Source organism: Sturnira hondurensis, unplaced genomic scaffold (assembly GCF_014824575.4).
Source record: "Sturnira hondurensis isolate 20B ecotype Veracruz unplaced genomic scaffold, ASM1482457v3 Scaffold0000167, whole genome shotgun sequence".
Classification (NCBI taxonomy): Eukaryota; Metazoa; Chordata; class Mammalia; order Chiroptera; family Phyllostomidae; genus Sturnira; species Sturnira hondurensis.
Window position 1 is genome coordinate 10,711,408 of NW_028072798.1, and position 26,954 is coordinate 10,738,361.

The window sequence follows — 26,954 nt, forward strand, 5'->3', positions numbered from 1 at the left end:
CCACCTGCCCACGTGGTCCACCTGCAGTTCAGTGTGTGGGGGGGGGCATGCTTGGAAAACCCCCATGACCCACGACGTGCCAAAGTCGTCTGTGTGATGACGACCTTTGCTGTGTCACCCAGGTGAGTGTTCAGAATCAACGCTTGTGGCCAGGCGGCAGGTTCGGGGCGGCAGCACCGCGTTTATTTAGAGGCCCCCACTCTCCAAGTTCCAAATCCGCACACTCGGGCCTGGCTGCGGTGCGCTCGGCCCCGGAGGCAGCCGGCCGACGAGCAGGGTCATCGGTTGGTGGGACCGTGGAGTTGGGCTGCGCCACTTCACCTAGGCTCTGGGCTGGGGACAACAGCGACCACAAAACTGAGTCTGGGCTGCTCGTGCTGTGCCCCTAAGCAAGTTCCGATGGGCTGAGCAAACCCCACACTTTTTCTTCTGCACCTGAAATTAACGGATTTCTTTCATGTATATTCTTCACCTCTGCTGATGAGGAGGGGGGGCTGGACATTTGACAGAATCGGAAAAAACGACACAAAAACTTAAAACTACATCATGCCTTTCCAATGGCCTCCTCTCGCTTCGAAGGTGGCGAGGAATCAGCCACCACCTGGGAGGCGCCCCGCCCCCGCCGACGCCCCGCCCCCTGCGGGGAGTGCCGGCCTTCACATCTTCGTCTGCGACTCTCCGCCTTCCGCCGGCTCCGGGGCTTCGGCCGCGAGGGGCGGGGCCGGGCTCCGGGCCTCCAGGCGCTCCACGGCCCCGTAGGCCAGCGCGCTCGCGCCCAGGACGCCCAGGAGGACGTAGAGCTTGACGCTGACGCACAGGAAGGTGCTGCACCCGAAGGCCACGACGAAGCCCAGCGCCTCCCAGAGGCGGTAGTTGGCGAAGGCGGCCTCCTTGTTCCTGTCGAAGAGGACTCCGTACAGGGCTGCAAGGGAGAGACCGTGAGCTTGGGGTGGCCGCCAGCCCAGCCCGGTCTCTCACCTGCTGCTGGGGCGGGGCTGCTCCCCCGGCCTCCCCTGCAGGATCAGGACCTTTCTCTTCAAAAACCAGAATTTTATGCAGTGGATTCTAGGGCGGAGAATGGCGACGCTCCCCAGCAGTGAGACGCCCCATGCACAAGGAACATGGAACTCGTGACGTGTCCACACGGGTGACTCCGTGCGCAGCGTCCCCGCCAGGCCTCTGCACTGACCACCCACGGGTGACTTCTCCGTTCTCCCCGACACCCCCCCCCCCAGCGGCTGCAGGCCTCCCCCCCAACACCTTCCACACCACGAGCCGTGCTGCCCTGCCTTTTCCCCCCGCGGCCCGGGCACTCCCCAAGTCCAGGGCCATGTTCTTCCTGGGTGATGATTCCACGGCTACCGAGGCTAAGTGAGAATCCTCCTCGAATGGCTAAGTGGACGAGTAGATGGACGGTCACTTCACGAAGTGAGGAGGGCACCAGCAGGTGAAACACCAAGCCCGTGTCCCCCATGCAGACGCGACACCTAACATTTAAGGATGCGAGAGTGCATCTGCACACGGAGCCTTCCTTCAAACACCGGGTGTCCTCTGGCCCCGCCAGGATGCCGGCCCGCTCTCTCCTGCAGCTGTCAGGGAAGGCGCGGAGGCCGCCACAGGGAACGGCCACCCCTGGGGCACCAACCAGGTGCTAGCAGAAGCTGCAGCGAGTTTCTGTCTCTCTTTCCGCTGCACTGCGTTGCTGCTATCAGGCAACATCGCAGGCCTTGCCCGGAGTCGTTCCTGTCCTTCCTCCCAGGCACTGACCTTGACCCCAGTCACACCAGGTGAGGGTAGCCAAGCCGAGCAAGTACATCCCCTGGTTCAGAACCTCACGCAAGCCCCCTGTGGCCCTGAGTCCACAGAAGTGCGGATGAAACCAGACCCTGGAAGCCCATAGTGTGGGCAGGGGATGCTGGGAGAGCCTAGTGCAGCTGGTGTGAGCTGGCAGGACCAGGTGTTGAGGAAGGAGCTGCCCTGCAGACCCGAGCCCCTGGCCTGGGAGGGTCACACTCGCTGGCTCTTCTCACACAGAGGCAGCAGCCAGGCCCCCCACCCCAGACACATGGCTTGTGAGACACTGGCCACCGCCGCTGCAGGTGTTTCCTGAGTGAGGGCCCCACGTGACGTCTGCGGGCAGGAGGCTCCCTCCCAGGCCAAGACCAGCTCCTGGCAGGCAGCCCCGGGGCGTCTCACCAAGCTCTGTGTTGCTGGCTGGAGGTGGGTCTGTGGGAACTCTGGGCTAAAGCGTCGCCTTTGCCCCCCTTGTGTTCAGCTGCCACCCAAATCTAGCCCCTCAATCACTGTCTTTCATGTGTTGCCCCCCACGCCCTGTCTCAGGCCCTTTCATCTGCAGCCCATCCATCTGGTTGTAGGGAATAGGACTGGCCAGGCATCCGCAGACCTCCCTGACCCTCCAGTCACATGGGTAGTGCTGACCCCACAACCAGCCCCCACAGGGGCTGCCTGAACCTCCCGGCTTTGAGGTGCACAGGACCCGCTGGCCCTGGCTGCCCGTCTGCTCCCAGCTCTGGCCACTTACGCTCCCCCCACAACCTGTCCCTGATGCTCTGCCCAGTGTGGGTGACAGTGACCTCTGTCCTGTTCCCCCAACTTTGCCGAAGGGCTCAGAGTCCCCAGGGCCACTCCCTCCCATGCTCCCCAAGGACCTGGCATTGCTGGCTCCCAGGGCCAGGCCCTCTGACGCCCATCCCACGTGGCCTCTTGTCCCAGGAGCTCACCCATGACGAGCCTGCTGTCTCACGGCCCTCCACTCCTGGAGCTTCCGAGGGATCGAGGCTCCCAGCCACCATCCCAACCATGGCCACCAACCCCGCTTTCCCAGGGTGGCCCCCCAGCCCTTCACAGCTGCCCGCTCTCTCCACTCCCAACACTTGGGTGGACGTCAGAGACAACCTGACAGCCGAGGCTGTGCCTAGAGCCGGACCTCAGGGCCAGATCCCAGCTCTGCCCTCTCGGCCACCGTCCGCACATGGCTTCTCCTTGCTCCAGGGTGTGCGGAGGGGGCAGTGCCTGCCAGGGAGGACCGCCGAGCCAGCGCCCTCACTGACCAGCCTCAGTGAGAGGCTGGCTGCCTGTGAACAGGGAGGCTGGCTCTCACCGACAGGGAACCTAAGAGAGCCTTAACCTTGGCCTTGCAGACCCAGAACTGTGACAAGTGTCTGTTGACCTTCACTGTGTGTGGTGCCCCAAACAGATGGGCAGAGCCTCCCAAATCCGGCTGCCTCCACCCCACAGCTGTGCCTGGACCACCTTCACGTCTCCCCGGGTCCTCACCCCCCAAAGTCCCCTCTGCCACCCAAGGAAGGGAGGGCCTGGGCAGCAGCTGTCTCCACAGGTCACTCACCATTATTCTGTGTCTGCCACACGGCGTCGGCCACGCCCCACAGGCCAGAAAACACAAAGAACACGGCCAGCTGGTCAGGGTTTGGTCTCCACAGCAGCAGGGCGATGATGCACGACAGCTGGATGACCGCACCTGTGCCGCCCGGGAAGAGAACCGCAGGGGGTGAGGGCCGCACCTGCAGCCAGCAGGGCTTTGCTGTGCTCGTGCCGAAGGGGGCTTGTTGCCACTTCGTGGTGTAAGCAGTGTTTCCCTGACACGCTCCAGACTGGGCTCCGCAGGAGCACCTGACACAGACTGTGCCGGCCGGTGTGTGTGTCCTTCTCGAAGTTTGACTGCGACTCGGCTCGCCTGCAGCCTCGCAGACCACTGTCAAGGTGAGGGACAGTGGGGCCACCAGCCACAGAGACCATGGTCTTGCCTGGGTGGAGGAGCCCCCAAATTGTTAGGGTTCAGACCCACTGTGGAAGAAGGGGCAGTGTCCCCCCACCCTGTGGAAGCTGGATGGGTGGGGCAGCAGGCTGGACCGCCCCAGCTCACTGCTCCTGACTTCGCCCTGGCAGGTCGGGTTTCTGTGGACACCGTCGTCAGGATGTAGTCACACAATGGCTCTGGCCACTCTGGAGGTGCAGGGGTACACTGGGTCCCCTGAGGCCGTGTGGCCTTGAGACAGACACCTCACTTCTCCATCCTCAAGTTCCCCATCAGCCAGGTGGGCAGTGCCCACACCACAGTGTGAGGTGAGGACACAACAAGAATATGCAAACCACTCGGCCCGGTCTGCTCTGTTGTCTGAGACCCTCCACACCGTGGCCGAGAGGGAGGCCAGGGAACGTTCTGTTAACACCCCGGTTTCTCTTTACTCACAGCGTCTCTGGTCCTTCCTTCCCTTCCTGAGAGAGAGAAGGTGACGTGTGCTTGGCATGGAGCTGGTCAGCTTTGAAAGATCCATCTTTCTCCACCAAGTGAGCACAGGCCACGTCCCTCAGGAACTGTCCCCAGCTCCCCGCCTTACCCACAGCCAGAGGACGGGTCAGGGCCTTCCTTTCTGTGCCTCACGAACCCCTGTGCTCACTGCAGCCCCCGCCCCTGCACGCCGGCCGCAGCGGGGCAGCCCTGCGCAGGGGTCCCATCCCCTGCACACCCACGGGGCCAGCCTGGCAGCACCAGGGTTCCTGCTGGAAGCCGGCCATGTGCCCACCTACCGAATGCGTAGAGAGGGATCCTGCCCGTGTACCGGGACACCTTCCCGTACAGCTCAGAGCAAAGCGAGTTGGTGGCCGAGAAGCAGATCATCACGTAGCCCACAAAGTGGATGCCCAGGGCGCAGGTGGCATAGGACTGAGGACGGGCACAGAGCCGAGTCAGAGCCTCCTGGAGGCTGAGTGCCAGGGAGGGGTGTGGGCGCCGCTTGGTGGGTGAGGGTGATCGGGGACCCGGTCACGCGCGCACGGGCCTGCCGGGGGACAGCGAGCCTGCTGAACCGGCCAGAACCCTCTGTCAGCCCAGCTCCCGTGCAGGGAGCAGCACTGACACGTGTAAGGAAACCCGGTGTGTGAGAGCCGAGGGCCGGCGGACAGGCATCTGCACTGACACGGGGCGGCCGCTCCCGCTCGGTGGCCCAGTCGAGGGAGGGGTGGGGGCTGAGGAGTCGGAGCAGGACTGTGTGTCCACCCACAGGTGCTCTCAAAAAGGAAGTGTCCTCTCTGGGGGCAGGGGCAGTAAGTTAAATCAGCATCTAATTCTCTTCCCTGTCCAGCCGCCCACTGGGCCCCGCCCCTCCCCCACCCCCCCCCAGGGGTGGCCCGCACACCCTACCCGAGTGTAGTCCCCTGCCAGGAAGGCCTGCTCCAACCCGCTGTACATCGGCAGCAGGACCAGCAGGCGCAGGCGCTTGTCTCTTAGGAGCCGGAAGGTGGACATCAAGGTGGACCAGATGGAGGGCATCTCGCCTCCGCTCCTCTGCGGAGCGTCTCGCAGGGGGTCCAGGAGGAGTGCCACCAGCAGGACCGCCAGGACTCCGCTCCCTGAAGGACAGCACGGGGGTGGCTGCTGTCTGGGGACAGGAGCCACCGGACACAGGCTCCACTGTCCCCTTCTCCCCCTCCAGGGGCTGCGGCCAACCTCAGACTCTGGCTGCTGGCGAGCGCACGGCCGGCCGGGCCAAGACTCAGCCTGCACTGCCCCCTCGCACCCTGTGCGTGGTGGTCGTCCACGCATCAGTTCTGTGACTGATCCGTGACCCTTGGCTCTCACAGGACCCCCACCACTGCAGGCAGTGTGGTCTCCAGTGGCAGGAAACAAGAAGCCCGGGGGAGGCCCTGGACACCTCTGCACTCTCCACCCCCCTGCGGTCCTGTCCTGGCCCCAGACCAATAGCTAGTCTCCCCCTCGGGGTCGTCCATCCGTCTGTCTGCAGCCACCCTCTGCTTCCTGCTCCTTCCACCCTGATTTGGAGGACCGTGCGTGCCCACCGTGGTGCGTCCCCTGCCCCAGGGTGGCAGGCGTCTGGGGACAGACGGGAAGCTCCGCATGAACGAAGATGGGAGCGTTCCCAGGAGGAAGGGCCAAGAGCAGAGCCAGGTGCAGGGCTGGCTTCTGGGCTGCGTTTGCTTGCGATGGCGAGGGGGGGCCTGGGGCACGCTGGCTGCCCCCTGTACCATCTGAGAACAGAGGACAGCGTGGCTGCCCGTGGGCCCTGGCACCTGGTGGCGAGCGGGTACTTGTCCCTTTCTCAATATTTGCACGTTGAACCGTATGAATGGGCTTTCCACGCAAAGAAAAGTAAAGACAGTCACTTATGTCCTCCATCAGGGGATATCCTGAAGGTCATAACCGCAGAGTGGCAGCACAGTAGCTCTGTCCTGGGGGGGCCGTCACTGTCACAGACGCTGCCCCCTCTCTGGACTCAGGACGCGGGTTCCTTTAGTCTGACTGGTTCTTCGCGTGCACACCTCTCATCACTGCCCCCGGGGGGTGGTGGCTGCCTCTGGGCCCCGTGTCTCTCTCTGGCAGAGTGCCTGGGGGCCACGGGTCATCCCTCCTCCTGACTCTCGTCCCAACTCCCTCCCACCTCGAACACTGCGGACGTCTGTCCTCGTCTGGAGATGACCTGAGCCACTTTCTCTCTCTGCTTCCCCTCACCAACTCCATCAATCTCTCCCGTCTCTGAGAGCCGCCAGGAGCCTCCGTCAGCCCACGTGCCAGCTGCCGCGCATGCCACCAAGCCGCTGGGCGTCACCAGAACCACATGTGGTCAGCCTCCCCCGAGCTGTTTGCAGGAGCGACGGGCCAGGCCCCACGCCCCCCAGGACACTGCTGCTGGCGCAGCCCCACCTGGAGGAGCACGGATCTGCTTCGAAGCTCCGTTTCTGGACACATCGCTCCTCTGCCTCAGTTCATGGTGAGACTCCATGACGTAACACAGCACACGGCAGACTGCACAGCAGTCTGCAGAGCCGATGCCCCCGAAACCGCCAGGCAGCAGGTCCCCCGGCCTGGGCCCAGGCACCCGGGGCTTGTCACCCATGAAGCACACTCCCAGATCAGCCCCATTGCCTGGTGTGCATGGCTGTGTGGGAAAGGTGTGTCCATAGTCCACCACATGGCCACAGTTCCTTCCCCACCGTCCCCCTGTGGGGCCTGAGTGTCCAGCAGGAGACTGACCCCTGCACCGGCCAGTGCCACACAGGGCCCACAAGAGGCAGGTCACGGAGCCGCATCCTAACTAGGGACGGGTGCGTCCATGCTGCCCTGTGACCTGGAACCGTCTCGAGGTGCAGGGTTCAGAAATGGCTGGTGTTGCCCAGGTAGCGTCCTGCATTCTGAAGGAACTCGGGGCGCAGGGAGGGACAGAGCTCCACAGCCCTGGAAATGGCTCCCGGGGGATGGTGATCTCTGCCTTTCGTCCGTTTTTTTTCTCCTTTCCTCCTTTCTTTGTCTTTATGGCAATGTGGCTTTTCTTCAAGGAGAGGGACTGACAAGGCTCTTCCTGCAGGGAAGCCCGGAGCCGAGCTAACGGGACACTGTCGCCCTTTCACGTGACCTTTGGACTTCGGCTCCCCTGGGTGCCAGCTTCTCGGAACCAGGGACAGGCCTGGCTGCTGCCAGGGGGCACAAAGGGGACTGGGGACGCACATGGGGAGCCCGGGGATGCAGACTGTGCCCGTGTCCATGGCCTGAGCTGCTCCTCGGGACACACACTGCCAGCAAACTGTAGTCTGGGCACCGGATCCTGCCCCGCGCTGCTTCTGCACACAGACCCTCACTGGAATACGGCATGGTCATCCGTGCCCACCTCGTCTGGCATGTGCTGCGGGCAAGACAGCCCGGCTGAGGTGCAGCAGGGCCCTGAGATCCATGCCCAGGGCCCCTGGCCCATCTTTGAGACACATGTCCTCCTGCCACGGGCCCCTAGTTCAGCCTCTGCCTCCAGTGCCCTCCCTACTCCCCTCCTCCACTCCTACCCAGCTGGGGGACGGCCGCCCAGACAACGCAGCCCCAGAGCCCAGCCCCACACAGAGCTGCAGCTACACGTCGTTGGGGAACTCTGTGCAAAACACTTTCATCAAAGTCCTGCTGGGTGGCCACGTATCTGCCTCGTTGCTGGGCTCAGAGCTGACAGCGGGTGAGCCCCTCTCTCCCCAGGTTCTGGAGCAGAGAGGGGCTAGCGTCCACCAGGGCTCACTCTGCTTCATTCCCATAAAGTGGCCGCTGCACAAGGCTCACTCCGAGCCTCTGACGTGGAGTGACCTTGGAAGAGAGCTGCGTAGTGGTGGCAGCCAACCATGGCTCTGTGGAGACCCTGGGACCCCCCCCCCCACCCCGGGGAAGCTTGGGCACAGTCCCACCGATCCACACACACCAGACTCCTGCTCGTTAAGAGCCTTCCACGACCGTTACAAATTTCAAATTTGAGAATGACCCAAAAATAGATTTAAATTCCCTCCAAGATGCTAACCAGAAACAAACAAAACTTGCGAGGTGCCCCCTCGCAGGAGTGAAGTCACTTAGAAAACCATCAACACAGATGTGTTCTGTTGAGACAGCCCCCGAGGACAAGGCTCGTTCTGACAGTCCACCCCTTTGGGGCCCCATCTATTCCATGGGGTTTAGTCTCTGTGCCTCAGTGGCCCCATGGGCAGCTCTGAGCCTGCACTGGTAAGGGTGGGGGTGCAGGAGAGAAGGGTGCCCCACACCGGCCTCTCAGCGGGAGCCCCTCAAGGACAGCCATAGAAAAAGGTGACCCTGCACAGGGACTTTGTGTTTCTAGGTCGTTGGACGTGGCTGAAATGCAAGCAGCCCCGCCTCCAGTGCCCGGTCCACCACGAACTGTTCATCCTGGCAGCCCTAGCCCAGAGGGGCTACTGAGCAATGGGAGGTGGCTGATGTGACTTAGAGACAGTCTTGTAACTTAACTAACACTCAAACAGACCCATCGGGGAATGGCTACGGGTTGGCCTGTGCTGAGGCTAGAGGCTTCCATCCTCCTGGGAAGCTGTGGCCACGGGTCAGTGGTGCCCAATTCCCTGGTTCAGCAGGACCCACGGGGCAGGGGGGTGGCTTGCACTCAGGGACTTGGGCATCTCCAGCACGGGACACAGCTAGGCTCTGCCCTCCGCGGCACTTGGCCGGGCGCCGCGGAGCACGCACCTGTGTAGATGCCCAGCAGGGTGTAGAGGAGCGGCTGGGAGGGACGCTGGGTACCGTTGCCGGGCGCCGTGGCCATCAGGCAGTCCTGGGCCCCGCAGGACGCGAGCTGCTCCCCAGAGACCGGGCCTGTCGGGGGTGGGGGAGCAGGCAGTGTGAGTCACGGGTGACTTGAGGGGCCTGGGCACATGGGGACATGGGGAATGGAAGGGCCCGGGGAAGAGGAGTGTGCAGAACCCCCAAGCTCGGCGTCAGGTGGCCCAAGGCCACGGGATGTGGCTTGTTTGACCAGGGGTCTCAGAACGGGTCCCCTGGGGGACAGGCCCACACACTCCATTTCACAACGGTCCAGACACAGGTGTTACATGTTTGTGACCCATTAAATTGCTTTGCTGACATAAATAAAAAATTCAGCTCTAAATTAATCAAAAAGAAAGAACGCCTGTGAGAATCAACATGGGCGTGCCTGGGTTCTCACTCAGATTGACGCCAGCCCGTGACCTGGGGCAGGCCACTTCTCCCTCGTCTTCACACCCGGCTTTTCCGAGTGTCGGCCTCCTTATCCGAGAAAAGTGTAGGGGTGCCAACTCTCGCACTGCAGGGAAGGGAGGAGGGGTCTTGATTGCGGAGTCGCCCAAAGGTGGGGCTTTCTACAGGAGACGGGCAGATGGAGGACCAAGAGTAGGAGCTCGAGATTGTCCTGGGACAGTCGGGGGGTTGGGACTCCCCTCTTGGTCAAAGGCTTCCTGCAAGAACTGAGGACACCCAGGTCCTCGGCCCTGGTTTACACGCTCAGACACCAAAGGACGCGCTTTGCAGCAGGTCTGGGCCAGGTGCCTTTGAACGTCCGTCGTCAAATGCTCAGATCAGTCAAGGAATGAATGGTCTTGGGTGGGACCTTTAAAACAGTGGTCAGCGGCTCTGGCCAGTGTGGCTTAGTGGGTTGGGCATTGTCCAGTAAACCAAAAGGTTGTAGGTTCAGTTCCCGGTCATGTCACATGTCTGGGTTGCAAGTTTGGTCCCCGGTCGGGACGTGTACAAGAGACAGTGGGTCAGTTTTTCTCTCTCATGTTGATGTTCTCTCTCACTCTCCCTCAGATCAGTAAGTGTGTCCTCGGGTGAGGATAAAAAAGTCGGCACCGTGTCCACATTCCCTCTGACAACAGCTTCTGTACAGTATTAAGATCCCATTAAAAAAGGAAAAAGCAAACAAAACAAAAAACACTGGTCAGCAGGTCAATTCAGTGGGAAAGTGAGTCATTCAAAGCTGTGCTCTCACAACCTGAGAGGGCAGTGCTGACCCCATAGAGTCAATTCCCCCAGGAGGGGTGCGTCCGAGCCAGCAGGGACCCTCTGGCCCACCCACACTGTCCCCGTCCAGGGGGACAGCCAGGAGCCAGGTGACACTGAGGCTCAGGCAGACTGAGCACCACGTCCTTAGGGCCTCACGGGACCGTCTTGGGGGTCCTCCCGCACCTGTCTCCTTCTACCTTGAGTGGGTGTCTGGCTGAACACCAGCGAGGAGATGAGGTTGCCCCACACGCCGGACGACTGGAACACGAGGAAGAAGATGCCGAAATACCGGTTCACCACGTCTTTGCCCATTTGTCCCGCCTTCTCCGCATAGGCGTTCCCCACGGTCGTGAGGTAGGTGCCCTGAGCGGACCACAGCGGTGCTGCCCCGAGGCCCAGCAGGATGGAGGTGGGCACCAAGGTGTACCTGCCAGGCAGGGGGAAGCAGAAGGGGCCGCTGTCCCCTCCATTCTGCCCTCTCCTGGGGGAGGAGGAAACCTGGAGCTTGGCCCACTGGAAGCCTCGTTACGTTCGTGGACTGGTTAGAGGGAGGGGCACGTCCCCCCAACCACCATTAGACTCGGAGAGATGAGTCCAGTCTTGGGCTGTGTCTGGTTCAGGATCACTGCCAAGAATGAAAGGCAGAGCTGGTGGCAGCCTCTGTCTGAAGGCAAAGGCCATGGGCATGCAGGGTTCACAGGCCAGGGGGTGGACCTGGGATCCCTCTCCGCTTTGCTCATAATGGCAGTGGAGGGTGGGGGAACCGGTCTGTGTTGCCCTCCTCAGGAAGGCTTCTGTGTGAAAACCCCATGGCAACCAGAAAAGGGGACTGGGGGCGGTCACAACCCTGTGTTCTGGATGACAAGTGGGTGTTCCTCAAAGGAAGGCCTGGGCACAGGGTGAGTGGCCTGTGGGCTTAGGGCTTGGTCCCCGAGGTCCCTCTCCTCCAGGGAGCAGGTGGAGCTCAGGCCGGGCACAGCCACCATCTGCACTAAGGGGCAGGCACGGCGTTTCCTCGGCTAAGTCTCCCTGAACCCACCCTGGGGCCATAAAGGCCCCTGGTCACCAAGAGGGAGGCCACCCAGGCTTGAGGAGAGGTTGGCCCGAGCGTCGGCAGGAGGAGAGGGGACAGCAGAGGGCACAGAGCCACACCGGGGTCCCGTGCGGAGCCCAGCAGAGCAGCGGGCAGTGCTGGCCAAGGGCTGAGCATGTGCCTCCACTGAGGGGGCCGTACCAGCTGGCGTAGAAGTTGCCCAGGGAGAAGGTCACGTAGCAGCTCATGGCGGTGACGATGGTCCACTTGCAGCCCAGCGTCCGGATGAGCAGAGGCGGCAGGAACATGGAGGACAGCAGCATGGCGCCATAGAGGGTGCTGAGCACCGCCACACCCAGGCCTTCCTCGCTGTACAGGCTGCTCTGCAGGGGGAGGGCCCACTCAATGGCCCACTCAAGGGCCCACGTGTAGCCCTCGGCCCCCAGCCACAGCTGGCCGGGAGCGGGGGAAGGCAGGCAGGCCTGGCTCTTTGTGACCCCTGCCGTCCTGCAAGGGCAGTGGAGGCTGCCGGGGTGGACAGTGTGTCCAGGCACTAGGGACACATGGAAAGCTCTGTGCCACGCTGTGTGACCACGCTCACCTCCTCTGGGAAAGTGGGGGAGGTGCCGATCAGGGGAACAGCACGAATGTGTGTGCCCAGGCCCTGTTGTGAGGTGACAGAGCATAGCACACTGGGTTGCGGGCAGGTGAGGCCAGCGAGCTGCCCGACCGGACCCTGGGGACATGGACCCGACTGTTCTGCTCAAGGGGAGCCTGGCGAGAGAGCGGAGCAGGAGGTGACACCCCTCGGTGGGACTGGCACCCCAGGACACAGGGAAGGGGAGAAGGAAGTGGCGTCCCCACGCGGATCCTAGTGACAGATGGGAGTGAGTAGCAGTGGCCGCCACGGCAAGAAGCGTGGAGAGGCGCACGGGGTTCCAGGCGGGCTCACGGACAGGTCTAGGACCCTGCGAGGATCACGGCCGTCTTGGCCTTCACTTTGGGGCCCAAGAATAAAGCCAGCCAGAGGGAGTGACAGACGGAAATGTCCTTGGTGGCAGGTGCAGCCACTTCTGTCCACGTCACCAGGTTATTTTGCTTAAGCCAGTCCTGGTGGACAGAGAAGGTCGCCTGGGTTGGACGCGCCTCTGCAGTCCGGGTTGGGGGCAGGGGTGTCGTGGGTCCGGGCGCAGACGGAGGGGGTACGAGGGTTGGCGGGCGGCCCTAAGCCCGAGTCAGAGGTCCTCTAACACCTCTTGTTGCCCAAGGTGGAGGGGACCACGCCCAAGACAGGGGTGCTCCTCACCCCCTGGAGTTTGGCCGGCTGTGGGACCCAGTGCGGGCATGTCACTGCCCTCGGGCTGCACTGCTGTCCTCAGCCGCTGTCACCCTGTCCCGTGCGAGCTGCCCCCTGAGCTGAGGCCCCAGTCACAGCCTGAGAGCCCCCTCCCAACCCAAGCCTGCGCGGCTCTCCCCATTTGTCCCTCCCTCCTCCGGTGTCCACGTGCAGAGGTCACTTGCCATCATTCTGCTGAGCCCCTGAGGGCTCCGACCCCGTGGGGAAGGACTGCACCCAGGGGAGCTGCCCCCCAGGGCTTCCGTAGTGGGGGTTCTCCGTGGGGTTGCACAGCGTCGCCAAGTCCTTCAGAAAACACCCACTCCTTTCAGCGTGGCCCCTTCACACAGCAGGATGGGTGTGCCGAGTACCCTAACATTCCACAACGGGGCCCAGGCTCCTGGGGGCCGTGTCTACAAAAGCCGTGAGCCGGCCGGGCAGGAACGCAGGCTGCCACCCTGTGGGCCAGTGTCCAGCCTCACTGTGGGACGCAATTCCATCTTCTCTGAGCCAGACTGGAAATAAGACCAGCTAGGGGTTCACGGGGGAAACGAGCCCGTGGGGACTCGAGGCTGAGCCCCCAAGTCCAGAGGGTTTGCTGCCGGCAGCGAGGACAGAAAACCCGAGCCTGTCCTGGCCCTGCACCGCCGGTCCCCGCCCGCTGGGCTTCTCTGGCTTGCTTCTCGCACATGGCAGTGGGTGAGGGGGCTGCTCTGTGACCCCTACTGACTGACAGCCACGCAAGCCCCCATGCATGTGTCAAGCAGAAACTCTGAAAACGCTCCTTACAAGGTGGCCCTGAGGCCACAGGGCACAACCGTGGGGGAGTGAATGCCCCCAGGGGCCTCCTCTGGGGTTCCTGCACATCCGTGTCTCAAAGGTGAGCCTAGGACTAGGCTGCCTGGGGCGGGGACAGCACAGCCGCCCCAGACACACGTGCCCCCAGCCCTTAGGGAAGCCCGAGGAGGGCGAGGCCACAGAGGGGCAGGCAGACACCGGTTTGCCCGCGTTGACAGTTTTGCGTGAAGCAGCCCCAGAATCTACACCATCTGGTGCTGAGCCACCCCCACTCCACCCCCAACGGCAAAGCCACAGGACACCCCACGATTCTGCTCAGGTCTCCTTTAACCCAGCTGGAGGCAGGGCACCTCCCAACCAGCCCCAACCTCCCAGTCCAAGGGTCAGACACACGCCCTGGTTGTGCAAACACGCCAGGCTGGGCCAGAGGCCTGCCCCCGGGGACCGCGTGTCCTCACCACTGACATTCTGCCGGGTCTGGGCTGAGTTGCCCGGTTCGAAAACCTGCCTGCCCCTGTGGCTGCGGGGCCCTGGGAGGCCGAGATGGCGTGCGGATCGGGCACATACCTGCAGGCTCTGCAGGCCCCCGTAGGCCGTGAAGAGGAGCAGGAACCCCAGGGAGACCACGAGCACGTTCCTCAGGCTTCTGTCCATCGTGCTGGTGGCCCGCGCTGTCCCTCTGCGGACCCGGAGACGCGGGGCTCCCTGAACGGACGCAGCTGGCGCAGGAATCGGTCTGCACCCCGCCGCCGCCTCACTCTGTGCGTGGGGTAGAGGGCCAGTCACAAGGCTGCGGGAGCTAACGACTCGGTAATGACAGGCACCTCGAAGCACCCGGGTTACCCATCTGCCTGCGCTGCGGTCCTCGGCCACCGCCTTCCAGCAGGGCCGAAGTGCAGGGCTTCTCAGCCTGTGTGTCCTCGCACTTTCCCCACTAACTCCTGCCGGGTACAGTCCCTCCACGGCAGCGACGACTCTGTGCCCCGGAATGAAGTTAGTCACACATCGCATGATGTCGCCCACACCCACCACTGCGCACGCGTCACAGTGCCCGCCACGGCAAGAGAGGTCATCGACTGTGGAAGGGGAAGCGAACCTCGGCCCTAGACAGTGCAGCACACACCAAGGCCTGAGGACACACAGATCGTCTGAAAGCGTTGTCCCGACTGTCAGAGCCGGGGGCCGAAGGGTGGGCGGCTCGGAGGCAACATGGCTGTACCCCTGCGATTACTGGACGCCCACACGGGTCCGCAGCGCTCTGCAACTGGACACGCATCTCACACACGCCACCCCCTGTTGTCCCGCAGCCGGACGCCGAGCCGCACTCCCAGACGGGGCGCGGACCTCGGAGGGGCTCGGAGACGCTGCAGGCCAGGCCCGGGCACTGCTGTCCGCAGACACATCCGGCACTGCCCGTGGGCGGCCTTGAGCCCGACGAGGCGAGCAGCCCTTGAAGCAACGCTAGGACAAGTGCAGACCCGAATTCATAACTGCATTTAATTGTCATCAATTACTGTTCCGATTCGAGTAACTGCGCGTGCCCGGTGGCTACTGCCTTGGACGACGCCAACCCAGAGTTTCAGCAACCTAATCCATATCTCACGGCTGATAAGCGAAGTCGTTTGTTCCATCCAACTGTTAGGAAAACTTGTTGGCAGATCGTTGTTGATGTTCTGTGAAACCAGGTCTCTCTCTGGTTGGGACCAAGGAGGCCCGACCGTGCTGGGCCAGCAAGCTGGGCCGTGCCTGGAGCAGCCGCTCGGCCCTGTGTGCCCCCATCCACGGTCTGCCGGTGTCTCCTGCCGGGCCCCATGCTGTGCAAGGGGTCCCCTCTGTCCCTGCCCCTCTCTGTCCTTCCAGTCAGGATGGGGTCTTCATCGCTCTCTCACTCTCCCGCTTTCCCCAGCTCAGCAAGGGTTCCTACTCCATTTATTTGAGAGTGTTATTTTTAAGTTTCCGTCTCCCACCCCCGCCCCCTTGGCAAACGTCACTGCATTCTTGTGTGTTCATTTAGGTCGCTCTTTAGGTCCCACATATGAATGCGGGCACATGGCATTTGTCTTTCTCTCGCAGACGGCAAGGTTTCGTTCTTTTTCATGGCTGAGTGGAATTCTTTTGTAAGTATATACAGAGTGGTACCTCAGTTCTCATCCTGAATTTGTTCTGGAACTCGTGACGAGTTCTGAAACTGAGGAGCATTGAGGTGTGGACACACACACACACACACAAACAAATAAATAAAGGCCTGTCCAGAAAGTATCCAGCCACGGGCTATGAAAAATAGAGGCATTCACTGAGGAAGATACAAGATACCAGAAACATTGTATACAGGACAATGACACCTCAGTCCCCTTCGAAGCAGGCACCTTGGGACCTCACACAGTTCTCCCAATTGCCATCAGCTGCCCTGTTATATTGTCCTGAGTCTCATTGGTGGTTTGAAATCTTTTCCTTTCCGAAGGTGATTTTAGTTTTGGGAAAAGCCAGTTGTATTTGGAATCCCCAGATCGGCCTCCAGTCCTCCCACTGTGAGTCGCCCACCTTTGCTGACTGCAGCCCGCACACACTCAGCGTTCCCAGTGTCCTGCTTGTTGGGGGCCTTCCAGAATGGGGATCATTTCCAACAGGTTCCCGACCGTCTGTGAAGCGTCTGTGCCACACTTTCACTTGTGACGCACGCATCATATCGTCCCTGAAACCCTTCTGAACCGTCCGAATAGTTCCTGTGGAGGAGTTCAAGCTGAACGCAAAATCGGATGCAGATTCGTTGCTCTACTCGTTCAGTCACTTTGAATGTGACGGCCACACAGCACACAAGCTCACTCAGCAGCGTCTACCGCCCCCACAGCCCAGTACAGTGAGGTCGTCACTGTTCACGCATGTGCAATCCAGTCCACGCTCCCTGGCTGCCAGGTCCCATCGATGCCACTCGAACTGCTCTCATTGTATTAACACTGGCTGGACTTTCTCCGCAGATGACCCTTCCCCTAGTCTCAGCCTCATCAGCAAGGGGCACACCTCAAATGGCCGAACAGGGGAAGGCAAAAAGGACTCAGAAGACGCTGACGTCCTTTCCTGCCTTACAGTCGACACTGATACTGTATCCCTCCGAGGAAGACAGATGACTTCGCAGAACGGCCAGAGTTCTCGGGATCACCTGTTACATGTTCAGGAGAAAGACACAGTGGCTTGTCGCGGGGAGAACCCTGCTGAGGGGACCCCAGACGTGTCCAGGCAGGGCCCGTCCCCGGCCACTAGGTGTCACTGTCTCGACACCGTCCTCTTACCACATGGGTCACCGAAGCCTGGGGACTTGAGTGATGCAGCCTCATGTTTTAAGACAGTCAGCTTTTTGGTGAGAAGAGAAAAACTGCTCTAATACAAGGGAAGGGTCGTCGATGGTTTCCTCTTTGAAAAGAAAGCATACGCTTCCAGGCACGTCAGGATGAAAACGTGCGGGAAGGGGTCGGAGCGACCCCTGCCCCGGCAGGGGTTCCTCGCTGCGGCAGGAAGTGCGCTCCGACTTCTTCCGAAGCCCGCGCCTTGGCACAGCGCTGGCCCGGGAAGGTGTCTTCTCTCGGCAAGGGCCCCGAAGCGGGTGCCACCGAGGGGTGGCCAGCAGGCCCGCTGGCCCCTGGCTGAGCTGGTGGCCGTGACCAGGAACCTGGTGAGGCAGGCCCTCGGAGTCCAGGGGCGTTTCCTGGAGGCCCGGTCCTCCCTCCGCTGCCCCCCAGCTGGTGGGACGAAGGGGGCTCCGTGGGCCTGGTGGGCAGAGACCCTCCCCAGGGCAACACCCCCCTCAGCAGGGCCCAGTGCTCGCCCCTGCACCCTGGCACATTGAGCGGCCCCCAAGCCTCGGGGAGCCAGGGCCTTCCCTGCCCGCCGCCCCCCCATGCCCGTTTCTCTGTGGGGCATCTGAGCCGCATGACCCTGCGGCCCCATCACCCATGGGCTTCTTCGGGACCCTGATCCACGGCAGCTGCCGTGGTCGCCCACGTGCCCCCTCACCGGCAGCGTGGAATGAGTCGGAGCGGGGAAACCTTCCCTCGCCACTCTGCACTCAGAGGGACGGTGCAGGCCCCAGTTTAGGGCGCAGTTGCGCACCGGTGTCTAGAACATGCACACACACACACACACACGTGCACACACCCCCTCGACTCTGTCCTCCAAACACAATCCCTTCTCCCATTCCTGTGGAATCCATTCCCACAGTCGCCCACAGCTGCAGGCAGGCGCCGCCTGCCCTGGGTGTCAGTCTGGGCGGGGCCCCGCCCTGTGGACGCTGGTTCTGATGGAGGAGACGCAGAGTCAACAGTGACTGAAGGGTTGAACACAGGCAGGTGCTCAGCGGGAAGCGCAGGGAGGGCGGTTCCCTGTGTGTCACAGCCTCGCGTCTCCACAAGGGGCCGGAGGAGCACCCAGCCGGTCCAGTGGTCGCCCCGCTGCAGGGGCGCTCGCCTGGCAGGCTCTCTCAGCCGAGACTGGCAGCGGGGCCCGCGGTGGGGGGTGGGGGGGCGCTGGCAGCTGAGGAAGCTGGAGATCAGCCGAGGGCAGCTGCTCCACGCCGCCCGGACAAGGGGAAGAAGTGGCGGTTGTGCCGGAAATTTCTAGGCAGTTCTGACCTATTGTTATGTGCCTGGCAAAGCCACTGGGATGTGAAATGACGTCGGTCAAACTCCAAAGATAATTTTGTGCCTCTGCTGCCAAGACATGCAAACATTCGTAACATCTGACGTTCGCCCCAGCCCCCGACCCACCCCCCGCCCCACCCCCGTCACTGTTACCTAGAGCTGCGGCCCTCTCCACTCTGGCCACTACTGTGCCGCTCGGCTTCTTAGCTCTGGAGCCGTCGGACCGTGGGGCTGTGTCCCCTCCTGCTGTCCTCTGCAAGACAGTAGGAGCCTGGGAAATCATTGTGAAACAGCCAGCTGCTGGCACCAGTGGCCTGTCCTGCTTGTGACTTACTGTCCTGAGCAGTAGCTTATCTGGCCCCACCTAACTCTGCGCGGGGCGCCAGAGAAAGCCAGACGGTAAAGGGCTGGAGTTAGGACATGGGGACGTTTCTGGACACAGAGAGCAGAGCTCGCAAACGTGTGCGTGCACACGGGCGCAGGATGCATCTGCTGGGAGACTCACAGCGCACACGTCTCCGGGGGGTGAGAGTTGGCACAGGAGGGACCCATGTCCTCTCGCCCTCGGATGCCCGTGGCCTGTTTCCACATTTTTGGACAGAACACAGATTTTAGAGAGAACACAGATTTTAGAGGAAATACGTTTTACAAAAATTCTCACTATAGAGAACTCTCAGATTGCAGGAAAACTGCTCCCTATTTCTAGGTGTCCGATTTCCATAACTGGCTCCTCCTTAGCTTCCCTGGGGCCCCGCCCACGCCCGTGGTTCACAAGGAGAGCTCGGACCAGCATGCGGGCCTCGGGCGTGGGACCTGGACTCCGCTGTCCCCCTGCCCTGCACACCCGCACACCCACGCCGTCCCATCCCAGAGCCAATTCCCCACACGCTGTCTGTCTGTGACAAGCTGGACAGACAGAAGACATTGGCGAGCAGGCCCAGCGAGCGCCACTGTACCCGACATGCAGAAAATGTGCGGCCAGAGGAGCAGCCCCCAACCTGCGGTGAGCAGTCCACGGCCGGGACACTGCTCCCTGTCCCCGGGCGGCGCCCACGGTCCTGCTCATCCCGTCTAGTCAGAGACACTCCCTGCCCTCTGAGCCGGGTCTCCCGCTCCTGGGAGCGGCCACCGGGCCCGGGCTTGTCACTGAGCTGCCCCCTCCAGACATGCCTGCCTCGCCACACCCACCTCTCCATCACCTTTCTGAGGGGTCTCGGCCAGGCCAGGGAGCGAGGAATCAGATGTCCCGATTGCTGTTCATCTGTTCATCCAAGACGAAGTCAGCCACCTCCTTCTGCACGCCACGCCCCATCTGGGTCAGTCGGACCTCCAAGGCATTCTAGTCTCAGGTGGCTCTGGGGGAGGGGAGGGGTTGCTAATGTGATCTCTGGGCTCCTTTGCAGGAGATGTCCGGGGCTCCTCAGTGCGTGACGTCCTGGGCAGCCGTGTGACTTCCACGTCTGCCCCGGCCTGCTCAGAACAGGTCTGTTGGCTGGTGAGTCCTTCTGAGGACACCCAGGGCTGGCGTTGGCGGTGGAGGAGCTTTCCTGTGTGGCGAAACTGGAGGTGGGTCATGTGCCTTGTTGCTGTCCCCTGGGCTCCAGGCAAAGGCGTGCTGATGGGCGCCACCAGGATTGGCCTGGGAGAGAGCGGTGGCCTGGTCCTGCCACTGCCGTGTGGCCGAGTGAGATGATTTGCATGTTGGTTTTTCCTCTTGTTCCAGCCCTAAGCCCAGAGCACCTCAGCACAGGCTGTCCCAAAGCAGAGTTCCCTGGAAAGGAAGGAGCAGGAGGGCAGAGTCAGCACCCCCCCCCCCCGGAGTCCCATTCACCTGGGGCAGGCTGGGGTGCTCCGAGAACACCACCTGGCGAGGGTGACTGTGGCTGGGAGGAAATGCCCAGTGATGGCTGGCGACACCCTGGGGGCTTCCCAGCAGGTGGACCTCGGCCCCCACAGCTGCTGTCCTTTCTGTGCAAGGCCAGCAGGGATGGTCCCACTGATACTGAATAACAGTATGAATTAAAAAAAATTGTAAAGGAAGAAAATGAAAGCTAGCGAGATGGTGTTTGGATGGTAGAATCAGGGCCCGTGGCTGAGCCCGAGCCCGAGCCCGAGCCCGTTCCAAGACCACGAGAGCCCCTTTCCACCCACCCCTGTCCTCGGTAGGCCGCCATTGCTCTCTTCTGTTGCCTGCTGTCCGTCTGCAAGACACCCACGGGTGGGACTCCGACACGCATGGCTGCTGACCACTGTCAGTTTGTTTCACTGACCCGGAACAACCTTCCCCTACCCGCCCCCAGAGGGGCCATGCCAGGCACCCAAACTTCGAGGACCTGTATCGTGGCTCCGCATGCCCAACCTCCGACCCCCGGCCCTCGCGCGGCTGCAGGAGCACCGTGGGGGCCCCCTTGGGAGGTTTCTGCCCGGGCGCAGGCGCCATCCTAAGGTGGACCGCTTCCAGAGAGCCCTGGTCTAGATCCTCACCTGCGACCTGAGACCTTTCCGCTTTTGCCTTTTCGTTCTGTGGCGCTTCTCATGGCCAAGGCGCGGAAGGACAGTGCTCCCTGCCTCTGTGCCCTGTGGCTGACGCCTCTCTGGGCCACAGCTGCACAGTGAAGTCCCTGCCTAGGTGGCTGCGGGCAAGGGCACTGCTGGCGGCCACCCCCGGGCTGAACCGGGAGGAGGGGTCGCTGTAGCCCACGGCTCCTGCTGCCCCCAATCCATGTGCCGCTGCGGCAGCAAAACCAGGAGACGGAGGCACAGGCCACGCGACCGAGACGGGCCGGGGCCCTGCCAGACGCCTTCTTAGATTCGTCTGCTACCAACCGGTTTCTGTCCTGGGGCCCTGGCTCAGGGCGTGGCTCCGCCTCCTGGCCTCCTCCCCCAACTGGCACCAGCACCATGGGGGCCCCTGCCAGGTGCTGTGTCTTCCTCTCAAGGGGCTGAAGTGCGTGTTCTCCGCCACCGGCAGGACGCCGCCTGCACTCGCCTTGCCTGGAGACCTAGAACAAGATGAACAAGGAGATACACAGAGGAGCAATTCTTCCCCAGGCCTGACCTCATAACCTGCGAACTTTATGACAAGCCGAGAGCAGCCCCACTCTGACGGTGCCGAGAGGGGTGCTGACACCAGAGTGTGCTCGGTCTGTGGTGGATTAGAAGGTGGCGGAAAGTGGGGAGTCAATTAATCAAACAGGGAGGCCCTGGGACGACTGCTCCTTCCATCGCAGCCCACGAGGGCAAAACAAGATCGAAGCCTCAGGTGCTTCAAGCGTAGGAAGGCAAGGCCGAGAACAAATTGTCGCAAACAGCCAGCTAAGCGTCCGGGACAGCCGGTCAGCTGCATCTGCATTTTGGCCCCACCGTTCCCAGACAAGTCCCAGACAAGCTGCTGCCCGAGCTCCTGCCGTCCGCAACGACGGCTTCTGCTTGGCACTGCTTCATTTGAATCCACTTCTGCTAAAATAAACTCCAGGTTCTCACTGTGCCTCAGTTTACCTTGTCCCAGCACCCTCCCCATGGCACCCATCCGGGTCCCCACCCGGGGCAGATGCTTGGTGGCTGGGGAAGGAGGGAGTGAACGGGCCAACCTCACACACTTCCCGGCTCCAGTGCGCACCTGACCGCATGCTCTGCTAAGTTGAACCTGATCGTTTATCCGTCACCCACAGGAAAAGAGGGAAACCCCGAATCTCCGTCTCTCTGCGAGGAGGACACTTGGCCTGGCCAGTGGAAGCTCCGTGCTCCAGGTACTGCTTCTCCTGTCCCCTGCCGAGTGCTCGGCTGGAAACTCGAACTGGAACTGATTTACCAGAGAAAAACAAAAGGACCTTGGTTGATGCGGGACACAGGAGGCTCCGAGGAAGGAGCGATTCCTCCAAACGGCTCAGCACGCAGCCTGCAGTGTGGGCGCCGGTGAGGACCAAAGGAAGAGGGCGTGGGGGAGTCCGGTCCGGGGAGCCCAGCCATGCCCCACAGCCCATCGTGGGCTGCCCCACCCTGTCCACCACCAGTGGCGCTCCCCTGGGGTGGGCCGGGCCCCCTCCACACTCAGGGATGCAGATTTCCCTTACAGAATGTCCCTGTGTGTCTCAAAAGTCGTCAGCTCAGGAGCTCTTACACTGAAGGGGCGTGTTTAGGGGTAACGCGTTCTGCCAGTCGCAGTGAAAGCCTCCGAGTACCCACGCCCCTACTCCCCCTAGTACGGACACCCCCTACGCCTCGGAGCACCTGCATCCCCCACTCTAACCCCTGCATCCCCTCTTGCTTCTGGAACCTGCAGGTGCCGGGGAGCGGGGCCCGGCGCTCCCCAGAGCAGCACTCCTGCAGTGGTACATTTGGCAGTCGGGAGGGAACTAGGGAAGAGTACCGGGAAGTGGGAGAAAGCAGGGCAGGGGTGGGATGGCCGGAGGTTGACCAGGTCACTGCTCTCGGAGGGCGGCCATGCCTCCCTGGGTTGCTGCTGCGGGCATCTCAGAGGCGTGGGAACCTGGATGCGCAGAAAGGGTGGCCAGGGCGGCCTCGGGCCCAGGTCAGCCTTCTGCTACCAGTGCTCTGGGCCTGGGCCCGGCTGCCCACGTGATCCACCACAGCACCCTCTGACCCACAAGCCGAGCCGCTCCGAGCTGCTCCGAGCCGCTCCCCAGGGACCCGTTACAGGGGCACCTTCCTCAGAACTCGTCTTTGGCACGCATCCGCTGCACTTGTGGAGTACCGCCAGAAAGAATTCATGTGGGTCCTGTCCTCTTTTCTGCTTTGAGATTTTTCCAGATTGTTGACAAATATAAATTCTCCAGAATGCCGCTGGTGGAGCTGGGCTTCACCTCGAGAAAGGAGGAGCCATGCCCTGTCAAAGCCGCCCCAGCTCGGGCAGACGGAGCAAACCAGACCCAGGACCCTTGCCGGAGAGGAGGGGCAGGCACCGCCACGTCTCTGGGATGCAGTGGCGGCTTTAGATGTCCCCAGCTACAGGGCTGCTGGTGAGAGGTCGAAGCTGTCTGAGCCCAGTTCCTGGCTTGGAAAACAGGGATGATACCACCAGCGCAGGGCGGGGCCTCACACCGGGCAGCCCCTGAGTAACGGAAGCAACCTTCGTCCAGAGTCTGCCCTTCGCAGCTGAGACAGGGTCCAGAGGGACAGGGGACGGTCTGGATGGCACAGCCTCCCAGGAGCTCTGTCTCCAGACAAGCTGAGTCTCCTGGGAGGAGTGGGGACTGGGGACTCTGCCTGGCTGCCAGCGGAGCCACATTCCTGCAAATGCGGGGCGCCCATCAACTGGGCGGAGGCTGGCTTCTTGTCTTTGCGCTAGCCGCCAGAGTCTGCTGCCTGGGTCCAGGTGGCAGTGTGCCCACACGAGATAGAGATGCACGCCTTGCTTTCCAGGTCCCTCTCGGTCACATTCGGTCCAAGGGCCCCTGTGACATTGGCACTTCTCACTGACCTGCTTCCGTGGCTTGGCACTCCTGCTCCTTCCTCTCCTGGGGGTTCAGAGGTGACGCTGCTCAGACACAGGCAGGTAGGGGGAGGAGCCAGGTCCCTGGTGACACCTGGGAGTCCTGGTGACACATGGGAGCCCTGCACCAGATCAGGGCCACCGCCTGCCTGCAGGTTTCCTATCGCACGGGGGACAGCCACCTCTTGGTGAGGCAGCCTGTGTTGGGGTCGGTATGACTCTCAACCAAGCACTTTCCTGTTGGGAAGCTCGTGGACAGGAAAGGGCTTCTGTGGGAGTCACTCCACAGGGTGACCCGAGCACAGTTTCCACCCAAGCAAGTCACAGTGTGTGGCCATGCCCCAGGCACAGAGCTGCTTTAGTGAAGGCGGAGCTTCCCCTCGAGCGAGTCCTACCTGTAGTTTCCACAGGTGAGCACACTCATGAGACGCCTCCTTCATGCCCTCCTTCCACGGCACGTCACTCCAGAAATCTGTCTGCCATGTCGTTAGCACCACGGGGCATGACTCCGACACATCTCCAAGTGTGTCATGGCTGTGGATCGCACGATTAGTGGGGTACACACACACACACACACACACACACACAAGGACGAACCCACAGGGTGTTCCTGGGTGTGGGAGTGGTAGAAGGGAAAGAATTCTTTCCTCCCCTCCACGCCCACCATCGGGGCGAGTCAGAGGTGTGGACGGACAGGGGTGTTGTAATAAATTGTGAATTCTTACGGGGCAGGTCACGTGAGCAGCCTTGCCCGGGGCCCATGACTCCTTCAGCGAAGGACGCTGTGTGCTGGAGGCCAGCCCTGGCCACTGATTCTGTGCATCCAGGTTCCCATGTGTCTGAGACGCCCGCAGCAGTGACCCTGGGAGGCATAGCCACTCTCCGAGAACAGTGACCCGGTCAACCCTGTGGCCGTCCCACCCCCGTCCTACTTTCTCCCACCTCCTGTGCTTCCCTCCTTAATTCCAAAGGCAAAAGTCTTCCTCTGGAGAGCATTTGGAGATCTTGTGATACAAATAAGCTCATAAAAAATCTCTCGGAGTCTGGACACTTGTGACGTCCCCATTCTTAAATCCTGCCACTCTCCAAGTGCCTGGAGCCCAAGTAGGTGGCTCTCTCCCCAGCGCCTGAGGGTCTAGCTCGGATCCTGATCAAAGGGAAGAGCCTTGGCCACCAGGTTCTGGGCGGTCCTGGCCGTGAAACAGCCCCCGTCCCAGTTCCTGGAGAAGGTGGAGCCTGGACGTTGAGTTCGGCAAAGGAACAACTCAGAGCCAGGTTCTCAGATGATAAGCGAAGTCTATCCAGGAAGTCACGGGGTGGTGGCAGTGAGCCAGTGGGGCTGCGGGGGCAGAAGAAGGGTCCCTGGAGGTGAGGAGAGGGAAAGGCAGAGGACGGTGCCTGGGGGGAGCAGGGGAGGCCAGAACAGCCTGGCGGTCTCCAGAGAGGGGGAGCAGCTGGCTGGGCGACCGGGGCGTCTCAGGGAGGGTCTCCATGGCATAGTCCCCAGCTCTATGCGCATGCGCCAGCGGGAGATCTCTTCCCCTGACTTCATCCGCCCTTGGATGTGGCTGGCGCAAAGGGCGTGGCGATTTCGTTCTCTCTCGGAGCAGGGTAATTTTAAACGACGTACCTGCTAGTTGGAGAGGGGAATGTGAACCGTTTATTTGCTCTGAAGCGTCCTTGGCTAGGGGACACAGGATTTTGATTTACCAGGTGGCTGTAAACTGCGTGGCCGTTGAACTGTCCGCGTTTCCCTGTGGCATTTGTCCCGGCTGACGCCCGTCTCAGCCAGAGCGCAGAGTCTGGAGGAGCCAGCGCAGTGTTTGCTCAGCTGGGGCGGGCAAAGGCCAAGGCGAAGGCGGGGTGTGCGCCTGGGGAGCGCAGCGAGTCGGGCTCTGCTGGGAGGAGGTGTCGCGGAGGGAGACCAGCTGGTCCGCCCGGTTTGCGTGACTCTGGGGAGCCGGACCTGCTGACTCAGGTTTTCCGCACGAGGGTCCAACGGGCACAGCCTGAGCACGTGTGTCCAGAAACTCCCGCCTCCCAGCGGCCAAGCGCTCGGGCCCTGGGCTCCTCAGTCCCACACCCCGCTGACTGCTGGAGGGGCCCGGGGCGCCAACCCCATGCATCTTGGGGGGGCACGGAGGGCTTTGAGCTGGACCCGTGACAAGCGGGCGAAGGACAGAGCTCGGTCGCCTCTCCCCACCAGGAGGTGCCGGGCGGCTCCCCACTACGGGGCAGTCCAGACTCCCCTGGGCCCGGGGCCGGCGACCCCGACCTCGCCGAAGCAGTCTCCCAGCACCTTCACGTGGGCTCACTCTGGTCTGTGCTGCCCCCCCCCCCCCCCCGCCCGGCCACATGAGGTCCCTCTCTCCTCCCATCATCCCGCCCCACGGCTATGCTGCTCTCATCGCCCGCTGAGCTAGGCCCGCCTGCGGCGCTCGTGGCAGCAGCCTGTCCGCCTCCCTCCCGTGTGTCCGCCTGGAGCCGGCGGGTCTCAGAGCCCAGCCCCGGCAGACGGTGCCCAGAGCAGCTCAGGCACCCCGGGGCGGGCCAGCGGCCCCGGCTCTCGGGAAAGCCCTCGTCTGGGGTGCCAGCTCTGGAGACTGGTCTGCATTCTTGGGATGACTTTGAGAATCCTCTAGAAGGTAAAAGGGTGGGAAGAGAACCACACTTTGTTAATCAAATGGACAGACCGACAGGAGCCCCTCAGAGCCCCTGGAGGCACCAGCTGCCCTCACAGCAATGGACGCCCCCCCCCCGCCCCCGGGTGGTCCTGGCCTTCCGCTGAGCCAGGCAGGGGGAGGAGGTGGCAGGTGACATACTGGTGGCCCAACAGGAGGCCCCAGGAACCGGCTTCCACGGGCCTCCAGGGTCTTCAGAGGACGTGAGGTGAGGGGAGACATGCCCAGTGTCCCCAAGTACAGCTCCCCAAACACCTGAGCCAACCCAGGCCGCACCCCAGCTCGTAAGGAAGCCTGAACAGGGTTCGGGTGAGGAGACAGCGCGTTTAGGAGTCAGGGAGGGGCACAGTTCCGTCCGCAGCAGGAAGGCGTTTCTACAGTGCCAGGACGCAGCGACGCCAACTCTGAGCAGTGTCTTCAGTGTTCGGTGCAGCAGTCATCTGCCCACTGTCATGGCCTCCGCTCTCATCACCTTTGCAGACAGCCGTCCGGGACACGAGGTCCCTCAGCTCTGCACCGAGGCTCTTCTGCTGCTTTCACTTCCAGAGTTTGGAGGACCGGACGCGCAGGGGTGTCTCTGTGCCAGCTCCGGCTCCTGTTAAAGCGGCTCGGTTTATGGTATTTTAACACCACACCGCTTTCGATCGTGAGTCAGGTGTTTCATCCCCTGCTTTTCGGTGTTAGTTTCCAACAACACCGAATAACGGTGTTATTTTC

General features: G+C 62.1%; 1 protein-coding gene across 1 annotated transcript; it reads right to left on the reverse strand.

Annotated features, from left to right (window-relative positions):
* Positions 1 to 156: 156 nt before the first annotated feature.
* Positions 157 to 18,406, reverse strand: UNC93A (unc-93 homolog A). Its single transcript, XM_037062284.1, has 9 exons — positions 18,258 to 18,406; positions 14,041 to 14,232; positions 11,541 to 11,722; positions 10,504 to 10,733; positions 9,017 to 9,142; positions 5,183 to 5,391; positions 4,570 to 4,705; positions 3,368 to 3,499; positions 157 to 922 (listed from the first exon to the last, which is right to left on the reverse strand). Exons 2-9 carry the CDS (start codon positions 14,125 to 14,127, stop codon positions 657 to 659), a joined length of 1,368 nt encoding a protein of 455 aa, XP_036918179.1. The 5' UTR covers positions 14,128 to 14,232; positions 18,258 to 18,406; the 3' UTR covers positions 157 to 656.
* Positions 18,407 to 26,954: the final 8,548 nt, after the last annotated feature.

Coding starts and splice junctions, on each gene's coding strand:
- UNC93A (XM_037062284.1), bottom strand. CDS start 14,127: ATGGACAGAAGCCTGAGGAACGTGCTCGTGGTCTCCCTGGGGTTCCTG. Junction 4,706..5,182: donor TGGCAGGGGACTACACTCGG/GTAGGGTGTGCG, acceptor GCCCGTCCTCAG/TCCTATGCCACCTGCGCCCT. Junction 923..3,367: donor GTGGCAGACACAGAATAATG/GTGAGTGACCTG, acceptor TCTCCCTTGCAG/CCCTGTACGGAGTCCTCTTC.